The 12,263-nt window shown below is 40.5% G+C and overlaps 1 protein-coding gene across 2 annotated transcripts in view; it reads right to left on the bottom strand.

Annotated features, from left to right (window-relative positions):
• The window catches only part of LOC115132219 (plasma membrane calcium-transporting ATPase 3-like), a 32,049-nt gene extending 22,387 nt beyond the window's left edge, over nucleotides 1–9,662 (bottom strand). Inside the window, exons 1-5 of one of the 2 annotated variants that reach the window (XM_029664616.2) lie at nucleotides 9,146–9,662; nucleotides 6,264–6,895; nucleotides 3,964–4,161; nucleotides 3,473–3,730; nucleotides 3,098–3,223 (exon numbers count right to left, since the gene is read on the bottom strand). In XM_029664616.2, coding sequence (XP_029520476.2) covers nucleotides 3,098–3,223; nucleotides 3,473–3,730; nucleotides 3,964–4,161; nucleotides 6,264–6,480 — 799 coding nt within the window. In that variant the 5' untranslated portion in view covers nucleotides 6,481–6,895; nucleotides 9,146–9,662. The remainder of the gene's footprint in view (nucleotides 1–3,097; nucleotides 3,224–3,472; nucleotides 3,731–3,963; nucleotides 4,162–6,263; nucleotides 6,896–9,145) is intronic. The other variant, XM_029664611.2, reaches the window with a different exon arrangement.
• Between the last annotated feature and the right edge of the window lie 2,601 nt (nucleotides 9,663–12,263).

Here is a 12,263-nt window from a genome sequence, read left to right as displayed (position 1 = left end):
TTCAGAAAGTATTCACACTCCTGGACTTTTTCCACATTTAGTTGTCTTACAGCCTGAATTTAAAATTGATTAAATTGAGATTTTGTGTCACTGGCCTACACACAATACCCCATAATGTCAAAGTGGAATTATGTTTTTAAAATGTTTTTATTAATTAAAAATTAGAAACTGAGAATGTATTGAGTCAATAAGTATTCATCCCCTTTGTTATGGCAAGCCTAAATAAGTTCAGGAGTAAAAATTTGCTTAACAAGTCACATAATAAGTTGCATGGACTTACTCTGTGTGCAATAGTAGTGTTTATCAAGATTTTTTAATGACTTCCTCATCTCTGTACCCCACACATACAATTATCTGGATTTCAAACACAGATTAAACCACAAAGACCAGCGAGGTTTTCCAATGCCTCGCGAAGAAGGGCACCTATTGATGGATGGGTAAAAATACAAAAAGCTGACTTTGAATATCCCCTTGAGCATGGTGAAGTTATTAATTACACTTTGGATGGTGTATCAATACATAGAGTCACTACAAATATACAGGAGTCCTTCTGAACTCAGTTTACGGAGAGGAAGGAAACCGCTCAGTAATTTCACTATGGCGACTTTAAAACAGTTAGAGTTTAATGGCTGTGATAGGAGAAAACTGAGCATGGATCAACAACATTGTAGTTACCCCACAATACTAACTAACAGAGTGAAAAGAAAGAAGCCTGTACAGAATAAAAATATTCCAAAATATGCATCCTGTTTGTAACAAGGCACTGAAGTAATACTACAAAAAAATTGGCAAAGCAATGAATACAAAGTGTTATGTTTGGGGCAAATCCAATAAAACACATTACTGAGTACCACTCACCATAGTTTCAAACTTAGTAGTGGCTGCATCATGTTATGGGTATGCTTGTATTCGTTAAGGACAGGCAAAATCCTAGAGGAAAATCTGGTCCAGTATGCTTTCCACCAGACACTGGGATATGAATTCACCTTTCAGCAGGACAATAACCTAAAAGACAAGGCTAAATATACACTGGAGTTGTTTACCAAGACGATATTGAATGTTTCTGAGTGGCCTAGTTACAGTGTAGACTTAAGTCGGCGTGAAAATGTCAAGACGTAAAAATGTCTGTCTAGCAATGGTCAACAACCAACTTGACAAATTATAATGTGCAAATATTGTACAATCCGTGTGTCAAAGCTGTTAAAGACTCACATCTGTAATCAATGCCAAAGGTGAATCTAACATGGGTATGAATACCCTGAGTAAATTGATGTTTCTGTATTTCATTTTCAATACATTTGCAAACATTTCAAAAAACATGTTTGGACTTTGTCAGTATGGGGCATTGCGTGTAGATGGTGGAGAAAACCAATCTATTTAATCCATTTTGAATTCAAGCTGTAACAGAACAAAATGTGGAATAAGTCAAGGGGTATGAATACTTTCTGAAGGCACTGTACTGCCAAATTCTCAAAAACAACGTTGGATGCGGCTTATGGTAAAGAAATTAACATTCCTGGTGGACATTCCTGAGGTCAGCATGCCAATTGCAAGCTTCTTCAAAACTTGAGACATATGTGGCATTGTGTTTGTTGACAAAACTGCACATTTTAGAGTGGCCTTTTATTGTCCCCAGCACAAGGGGCACCTGTGTACTGATTATGCTGTTTAATCAGCTTCTTGATATGCCACACCTGCCAGGTGGATGAATTATCTTGACAAATGATAAATGCTCACTGACAGGGATGTAAACAAATTTGTGCACAGCATTGGAGTGAAATAAACTTTTTGTGCGTATGGAAAATTCAGGGGATCTTTTATTTCAGCTCATGAAACGTGGGACCAACATTTTACATGTTGCGTTTATATTTTTGTTTAGTGTAGATATAGTGGACGACTAGGTTAACATTACACAGTGATGTCATCTTCCCTAAAAACCTAAAAGCCAACTCTCATTCCTGGACTGACAAGCTAGCGTCTTGGTTGGCTTGAGTGAGGTGTGCCGTTGGGAACGCAGGTTCGAATCCAGTGTCAATGCAGAATTACACTCAATAATCTGTGGCTAATGTAGTTTGTCTTTTTTAATCACTGTGTAAGGTCACTTTCCTCTGTTTTTCCTACTGACCGGTGATCTAATTACTTTTGTGCAGCAGAGCTTCATTATCTTCCCATTAATTAAACTACTCTATCACAAGAGACCAGGGGTTGCTCAAAAACACTGTTCACATACCCTAATACCAGGGAGTGGAATAGCCCTCTGTGAGAAAGAACAATCAGTAATAGTGCAGAATACTGCTAAATATGTTTAATGTTTGTGATTGCTTAAATATGCTATGGCTTGAGACTGTTATGAATATGTGCACTAAACCACAGCATGTAGATGGTCGGAGCAGGTAAAGCTAATGTATTTCAACTGGAACTGATACATTCGCCTGCAATCATCCAGTATCCTGTGGCCCAAACATCAAGTGATGTATGTAAGCGTGACAGGTACATACCGGGAAAAAAAAACATCATGATGAAATAACTGACCAATCATATCGTACATATTTCTTAACCTGCATCTAAAAACGTTCAACATTTGTTCTTCTGCGCCATTACAGCAATGTGGATGAGGCTGCTACACCATGATCACAATATCACGCTCTTCTTTTAGATCTCTGCATAGGCCTAGCCAGGCAATGGACCTATGGAGTGAGTAGCAAAGTCCAGTTCCGAGTATCCTTATTGGGAAAAGGATGAGAGAGGGTGTCCTGTGGGTCGAATGGAGCCATGACCCGATGCTCAGGAAGCTGACCAGGGGCTACAATCCGATTAGCCCTGTCAGGCTCCATGGAACAGGGAGGAGTCTCTCTCTTACTGGGAGAGGCAATGAGATTTCCCCTCTCGGCATTACAGCCAGCATACGGACACATTAGACAGGACATTCACTCAGGCAGCTCATCAGTCACACGTAGGCACGTACAAGAAACAAAAGAACACGCTTAAGAAAGCACCTAGAACACACACACACACACTGCACAGAGGCAAACACCCCTAGCATGGCCTCTGTTGCCCAACTGTAACATAACTACTGTATTATATGCAAACAACTCACCAGACAGCAACATAGGGTCCTTGTCAACAGACTTTTTTACATGGTCAGACTCTCCTGTCAGCGAGCTCTCATCGATCTTCAGGTCATTTCCCTGTATCAGTATCCCATCAGCAGGAAGGAGATCGCCTGTGTGGGAGCGGGATGCAGGAGGACACATGGGACCAGAGACTTATAAGGATCTATAAGGAATTATAAAGATCCAAACATCGTTATAACTGCTTAATAAAAGTATACACAATACCAGATATGTTTAATGAATTATATGGTTGCTGTTATAAGGACCACAAATGCCACAAATGCGCTTCACACAGGTAGCTATGTAGATAGTCTAACCAGGTATACTACACAGGTGACCTCTCCTGATCCTGGACTGACCGTATTTGATTTGGGCCACATCCCCGACCACCATTTCGGCCACGGGGATCTGGATGACAGTGCCGTTCCGCACCACGGCGAATCGCTGCTCCTGCTCGATGCGGCTCTGCAGTCCCCGGAACTGTTTCTCCTTGCTCCAGTCATTGAAGGCCGTCACCAGCACCACACAGACTATGGACAACAAGATGGCTGCGCCCTCGATCCAGCCAGCCTCTGCTTCGCCCTCATCCTCTGCACCGGACGCCACGTTCCCACACGCTGCAGAGAGAGAGGGAGAGAGAAAGATGACAGAGAGAGACAGAGAAAGAGAGGGGGCAGAGTAATTAGGAAAGACAGAACTCCGCTCATCTGATGAGTTACCTTAACTGATAGAACTGAAAACTTGGGTTCGCTCCCAGAGGTAATATCGAGGCATTAGCTCAGAGGGCTAATGCTTTCTTAAGGCATGCGGAAAGCCCAAGTTCAATACCTGGATAGTCAGTCAAACCTACCTTCGCTCTCCTCTCCGGGTGGTTGGTAGAAGGACAGTGCGAGGGAGATGATGGCAGCTATCTCCAGGATGATGAGAGTGACATCCTGTAGAGCCTCCCAGACCAGCTCCAGGAACGACTTGGCTTTCTTAGGAGGGATAAAGTTCTGTCCAAACACCTGGCCACGCTTCTCCAGGTCTGACGGATTGTCCGATAGGCCTAGAGGAGAGGGAATACTGCTACTGAACATCCCTTCATTCGCCTCACTGGATTTAATGTAAAACGCTATTAGAGGGCATTAAAGTCTTGCGTGAATTCAGTAGGTAAGGGGGGTAGTTCTGTCAGGATGCCTACATAAGACTAAACATTTGTCAAATTGCAGGTCTCTGACATGAATCTGTTGAGTTTCAGTGCATCATGATTTACAGGTTCATATTAGAAACAGGCATTGTGAAATACTGTTGTCATAAACAGTCATTACATTATATTGGACATGGTCATAGAACTTGAGAAAATGACAGTTTAGGCCATAAAGTGCTATCAAAATGTCTACAATAGAGCAGACAGAACACAGCATAAGGCATCGTTCAATTATTTCTGTAAATGTACATGTCAATAGACTCACTCACATGCATCATATGACAGACATACATGTTTGAGTGCTGGGTGCTCTCTTGGTGAAGTGAGATAGATGGGGTGGGAACAGCACAGATGGCTAAGTCAGTGTGTCTGCTTCTCTGTGGGGTGTGTGCTCTGGCAAGCACACTTAGGCAGACTGTCACACACTCCTCATGTCCTTCCCTGCCAAACGTCACCTGCTGCTACTGGCAACCCAGTAATCACTCTCTCTGTATCTCTTTCTCTCCTTCTCTCTTTAACTGTTTCTTTTTCACACAATCCCATTTCGTCGGGTAGTCAAAATGTAGTCGCACTGTAACCAGAGCTAGGCCTGCACTGCACACAGAACTCCATTTGACCTTGACCAAGTTCAGAAATTGTGTGAAACAGTCTGATGACAAAAAGACACGTGAGTAGCGACATCTCAGGTTGAGGATATATGCAAATTAATCATTTATCTGAATGGAAACTGTGAAAATTCCCCTTTTACTAATTCAGACAATATTCTTGCCGTTTCTATGGTAATGAAAGGTTCATGAACACATTGCTCTTGATCTCTCTAACAAGATGGTGCCGACAGACATGATCACTCTGTTTCTAGCTCCTAGCCTACTTTGCAGTATTTACTATAATTTTTTTGGGGGGGGGTCATTTATTATATTATTTCCTCAGAACGTTTATTTCATTATTACCTACACCTGGAAATAACTTTTGGATATTATATGTATATATATTTATAGTCCGGTATCTGACACTGCTCGTTTTGATGTTTCGTAATTTCTTTATTTTTCTGGATTATGTGTGTTTTGTTTTATTATTGCAAGGTATTGCTGCACTGTTGGACCTAGAAAGCATTTCACTGCACCTGCGATTACATCAGCAAATCTGTGTACATGACCAATAACATTTGATTTGATTATTGAAACATATATTTCTATTTAATTATAAAACATTGTTTTGTAATCATTATAAATGTTTGCAGATATTAGAGGTGTGTTAAATTGTAAAAACAGGAATATTTAAAATTGTTCTTAAAAATGCAAATACAAATGAGACTCCTTTGCTCTTTACTTAGTCATTTCCACTGAAGTAAATTGAAACTGAAATCGACATTAATTGGAAAGTTCCCATTCTACCCAACAGTATAAGCAAAAATCCCTGTTTAAGATGATATGGTGAAAAATAGTAAGGCGCTTGTATCATTTAAGGTCATCAGAGTTTTTTTTCTATTACATAATTTGAAACTATAATAGTGAAAATAAAGTAATTATGCTGAAAACATGAAATGCTCTTATAGCTTTGAGCATCTCTCCTCGGGCCGATTTGATGTTTGCTGGAGGATGAATGAGAGGAGGTGTCTGTCTCTGCCTCACACCCACCAGATTGCTGATGCTTTTGTAGCTTAGCAACGACATGAAAGCATGTTCGGGCAGACTGGGTTGGGAATACAAAAATACAGATAGAAAACCAGACGGATGAGGACAGTACAAATGATGACATTGAGTAAAGTAGAAACCGTGTATGCAAACACAATGGCAGTGGCGCTACGGCATTCAATATCATCAACTGGTTCTTCATAAACAATTCAGTTGATTTAACATATTGGATTGAATTTGATTAGTAAGGTGGACTAATAATGTGCATCTTGTGTTACAAGTGAAGTATGTCACTCTGAGAGTGGTGTGTCTGAGTGAGACTCTCACCATCGGCTGGGGAGGTCTTCAGTCTCTGACAGAGGCCCTCTGTGTCCGTGTAGTTCTCCTGGATCTTCTGAATGGCTTCTGCACCCCTCAGCTCCATTAGGTCCCGCAGGTCCTCCAGGGTAGCCCCGAAGTCCCCTGCATGGTTGACCTCCATTCCCCCTCCACTACCTCGCTTCTTGGGTTTGAACTCCACCGAGCTATTGGCTAAGTCCCCCATGATAATGTGTGGTTATAGAAATGTGTTGCTTCTTCAAAAAACAATGATTTTCTGATGGACTCCTTTAGTGCCTTGGCCAGGGTAGGAAGTGGGGTATGCTTGACTATGTGATTTTTAGATTAATGTTCTCCCATGCCACTCCCTCCTTTTCCCCTTCTATGATTCTCCATATCAAGGCATGTGTGGAAGAACATATGGAAATGTTTTTGTTGTGTGATTTGACGGTGGTTTATTCCACCAGAGACCTTAATCTGATGTTTCTCACAACCTCAGAAGAGAAAAGGGCATCAAGCTAAATGATAGGGAGGATACCAATCCATAGAGCCAGATATTTGTAAGGAGAGAAATAAAAAGAAGAGCTCAAGCATTTGAGTGTAAAGAGTAAGATGCTTCAGAAGGTGGATTCACCTAGAGGCTGGAGAAAAGGGGTTTTGTAGAGAATATTCTTTCATCATTCAAACCTTTCTATAAATCAAATTGTGAACATTTGCCAACAGAGAACAATAACTATTAGTCCCCTTAAAATACTATAAACCCAGGTCTCAAAATAACTCTCAGATTGTAAGGAATTCAAGGTCTTGGCAGGATGTCACCATGTCATGAAAATACGATCTATCATTTGCATCAAAGAGAATTCCTAATGACCCAATAGGAGTTGCTGGAATCCCACACCCCCTTCACTGGGAGAAGAAACAAACAAAACAAAAAAAACAGACACCATAACTTATTTATAAGAGGACTATTGATTTGGAGTTTATTGATTTAGGAGGTTAAGGCCTCTCTGGCTTGAAACAACTTAACAGTGGGTTGGCTCTCTGATCATGGGGACATACGTAACCATCCTGAATACTCATACTAAAAAAATTAAGGAGAAAGGCATTGGGATGAAAACACATGCAAATATACAATATCTTTATAAGACTGATACTGTTATTTATCTATGACTCCAAGTCAAATCATTGAATTGTGACTTCAAATTGTAATCATTACAAAGAAATCTTTACATTTCCTTGTGGTTTTATACTTCATAGTCAATGGTTTAAAGGCCTATGCAAATAATCTGATGGTGTGTATGGGATTTGCCTGCTAATGCTATACTTTTCTAATCTTTGTATAATTATTTACGTTTGCATAATAACCTCATCTCTTAATCATCTTGGGGCAGCAGGGTATCCTAGTGGTTAGAGCGTTGGACTAGTAACCGGAAGGTTGCAAGTTCAAACCCCCAAGGTACAAATCTGTCGTTCTGCCCCTGAACAGGCAGTTAACCCACTGTTCCTAGGCCGTCATTGAAAATAAGAATTTGTTTTTAACTTAACTTGTTCTTAACTGACTTGCCTGGTTAAATGAAGGTAAAATAAAATTTAAAAAACAGAGAATGTTATTCCCTCGATGCTATTCCATCAATACATGACAAATTAGGCCTACTATATGCCCCCAGAAATCATCCAAATCCAAGGAACATTTTTAAGGTTAAACACAAACTGTAAACATATTTCTAGAATATATTTGTTCTCGCAGTACCGCCTTCTTTGAATGAGCGTCGTCACGCTCCTATGGAAATAGCCAATCCATGTCTAGAATGGGTTTTACCAAGGCGACGCGCACAGCCATGATGCTCAGCGATCTGTGATTCAGAGAGGATACTCTCCTCGGAGTGATGCGAGGGTAAAAGTACCTCCATCGTGGCACGAAGCATTATACTAAGATGTTCTTTCCACAGTATCAAAAGAGCGAATGGAACCATAGCTGTTTATATATCATACTTTAAAAAAGCATCCCTTTCCTTGCAACACGGAGCATGTATTATTGTAGTAGTACATTGTCAAAAATCCACCGTGCCCTTTATTTGTAACCTTCAGATATCAGTTGTTAACCTTGGTCTGCACAAAAAATCTATTTTGTCAACGATATCCTTCCATTACAATATAAATGAACACCAAAGCATGGAATTATACACCTTTCTTAAATTCTGATTTTATTTTTATTTGCTAGAGGTGGAATGGGGTATGATGGGCCTAATATGAATAAGAACACATTTTCGAGGCAACAGATTTCAGAGGAATTGCAGCATTTAAGATTGGAAGATATTGCGTTTCTTGATAGTGGGAAAACGATACAATTCTACCCGCGTGAATGTGCAACATTTAATACGTGAGCTGGCCTAGGCTACTGCAAGGTTAACACCGGATTGACACCGGCTATGGTTAATTTGCAGAATAACTCATCTCTGTGGATTCAGACATAAATCATAGTAGTGACCGGTAGGCCTATACCCTATTCCCAGAATACGACAAATCGGGATGCCAGTGCTTCATAATCATGATCATAATCATCGTCTATTCCTGTTGCCCACAACATTAATGTAGCCTACCCAGATAACTGATAAATGTTTTATAGCATTTCATATTGATAAAGGTAATGTAGCCACTGTATGTTCAGCGTTGGATGCATGAATAGGCTACGTGTTTTATCATGGAGTAGTCAGTATTAGCCCACCAGTCTCATAATATATCAATAGCCCTCTAGCGAGAAAGGTATAATAATAATATAAATAAATAGTGCACATCATCGACATTTTCACAGGCCATTCAAATATCACGAGGCATTTTGAGTCAATATTATCCTTAGCCTATCATTATAATAGAAGAACACAAATACTCACCCGGCCATGTCCAAGGACGTAAACTGGGAGTTTAGAAAAACAGAAAATCCTATGTTCTTCACTTTCAAATTCACTTCATATCCGACAGAGAAAAAACGTTTGAGGGATGTATACCGACGTGATGTCCCATCTGTTGTTTCTGGTCAGCATATAAAAATGTAGAGCACAAAATTAGGCAGACGTCTAGGCCTATGTGGAATTCCTCTAATGCTGAAGAAAATGAAACGATACAGGGTAGATATTAGCGTGTTTGCATAAATGAAGGGTTATGGACTGCAGGTAGCTATTTGATATTATTAGGCCTACTGTTCTTGTCGTTGTTCCCAATGTTTCTCGTTGATGTTATTTTTTTGTCTGATAATACAGCATAAGCTCCAATAGGTAAGCAAGAATTTGGGTCTACATGCTGAAAAGATACCTCGCTAACCGCAATCGTCCTAAGGTGATTGCAACATTAAAATGGGCTGTTCTATGCGACGGGTAGGAGAGGGAGGGTGTGGATGGATGGATGGATGGATGCTGCCACTGCCGAGCTTGACGCTCGTATCCCTCCCTGCAACCCCTCCGCTTGCACACCCTGACAGTACAATTTGACCATAATATTGGTACTATATCCCTAGATTGACTGTCTGAGCCTTAGACAGCAATTGGAAAAACGAAATGTTTACAAATAAAAATAATTATCAAATCATTATTATAATAAATTCAAATCAGAATGATTTAATCAATTTATGGAGGTAGATAGGCCTACAGTGCTTTCGGGAAAGTATTCAGACCCCTTGACTTTTTTCACATTTTGTTACGTTACTTCCTTATTCTAAAATTGATTACATCGTTTGTTGCATCAATCTACACACAATACCCCATAATGACAAAGTAAAAACATGTTTTTAGATTTTTTTGCAAATGTATTAAAAATAAACACTGAAACATCCCATTTACATACAGTACTAAAACAAAGTTTGGACACCTACTCATTCAAGGGGGTTTTCATGTTTTTACTATTTTCTATATTGTAGAATAATAATGAAGACATGAAAACTATGAAATAACACATATGGAATCATGTAGTAACCAATACGGTGTTAAATAAATCCAAACATATTTTATATTTAAGATTCTTCAAAGTAGCCACCCTTTGCCTTGATGACAGCTTTGCACACTCTTGGCATTCTCTCAACCAGCTTCATGAGGTAGTCACCTGGAATGCATTTCAATTAACAGGTGTGCCTTCTTAAAAGTTAATTTGTGGAATTTCTTTCCTTTTTAATGTGTTTGAGCCAATCAGTTATGTTGTGACATGGTAGGGGTGGTATACAGAAGATAGCCCTATTTGGTAAAAGACCAAGTCCATATTATGGCAAGAACAGCTCAAATAAGCAAAGAGAAGCGACAGTCCATCATTACTTTAAGACATGAAGGTCAGACAATCCGGAAAATTTCAAGAACTTTTAAAGTTTCTTCAAGGGCAGTCGCAAAAGGACTGACACATGAGGACTGACACAGGAAAGGAAGACCCAGAGTTACCTCTGCAGAGAATACGTTCATTAGAGTTACCAGCCTCAGAAATTGCAGGCCAAATAAATGCTTTACAGAGTTCAAGTAACAGACACATCTCAACATCAACTGTTCAGAGGAGACTGCGTGAATCAGGCCTTCGTGGTCAAATTGCTATAAAAGAAACCACTACTAAAGGACACCGATAAGAAGAAGAGACTTGCTTGGGACAAACAACACGAGCAATGGACATTAGACCGGTGGAAATCTGTCCTTTGGTCTGATGAGTCCAAATTGGCGATTTATGGTTCCAAACGCTGTGTCTTTGTGAGTCGCAGAGTATGTGAACGGATGATCTCCGCATGTGTGGTTCCCACCATGAAGCATGGAGGAAGAGGTGTGATGGTGTAGGGGTGTTTAGCTGGTGACACCATCAGTGATTTATAGAATTCAAGGTACACTTAACCAACATGGCTACCACAGCATTCTGCAGCGATATGCCATTCCATCTGGTTTGGGCTTAGTGGGACAATTATTTATTTATTTAACCTTTATTTAACTAGGCAAGTCAGCCCTATCATTTGTTTTTCAACAGGATAATGACCCAAAACACACCTCCAGGCTGTGTAAGGGCTTTTTGATCAATTAGAAGACTGGGGGAATGCTGCATCAGATTACCTGGCCTCCACAATCACCCAAACTCAATCCAATTGAGTGGTTTGGGATGAGTTGGACCGCAGAGTGAAGGAAATGCAGCCAACAAGTGCTCAGCATTTATGGAAATGCCTTCAAGAATGTTGGGAAAGCATTCCAGGTGAAGCTGGTAGAAAATGCCAAGAGTGTGCAAAGCTGTCATCATGGCAAAGGGTGGCTACTTTGAAGAATCTCAAACATAAGATATTTTTATTTGTTTAACACTTTTTTGCTTACTACATGATTCCATAAGTGTTATTTCATAGTTGTGATGTCTTCACTATTATTATACAATGTAGAAAATAGTCAAATGAGTAGGTGTGTCGAAACTTTTGGCAAGTACTGTAAGTATCCAGACCCTTTACTCAGTACTTTGTTGACACACCTCTGGCCGTGATTACAGCTTCAAGTGTTCTTGGGTATGACGCTACAAGCTTGGCACACCTGTATTTGGGGAGTTTCTCCCATTCCTCTTTGCAGATCCTCTCATGCTCTCTCAGGTTGGATGGTGAGTGTTGCTGCACAGCTATGTTCAGGTCTCTCCAGAGATGTTCAATCGAGTTCAAGTCCGGGCTCTGGCTGGGCCACTCAAGGACATTCAGAGACTTGTCCCGAAGTCACTCCTGCGTTGTCTTGGCTGTGTGCTTAGGGTCGTTGTCCTGTTGCAAGGTGAACCTTCGCCCCAGTCTGAGGTCCTGAGCACCCTGGAGCAGGTTTTCATCAAGGATCTATCTGTACTTTGTTCTGTACATCTTTTCCTCGATCCTGACTAGTCTCCCAGTCCCTGCCATTGAAAAACATCCCCACAGCATGATGCTACCACCACCATTGCGTCACCATAGGGATGGTGCCAGGTTTCCTCCAGACGTGACACTTGGCATTCAGGCCAAAGAGTTCAATCTTGGTTTCATCAGACCAGAGAATCCTG

The sequence above is a fragment of the Oncorhynchus nerka genome, linkage group LG7 (genome assembly GCF_034236695.1).
Source record: "Oncorhynchus nerka isolate Pitt River linkage group LG7, Oner_Uvic_2.0, whole genome shotgun sequence".
NCBI lineage: Eukaryota > Metazoa > Chordata > Actinopteri > Salmoniformes > Salmonidae > Oncorhynchus > Oncorhynchus nerka.
Note: the sequence above shows the minus strand (reverse complement) of the source record. Positions and strands in the feature narration are given on the sequence as shown.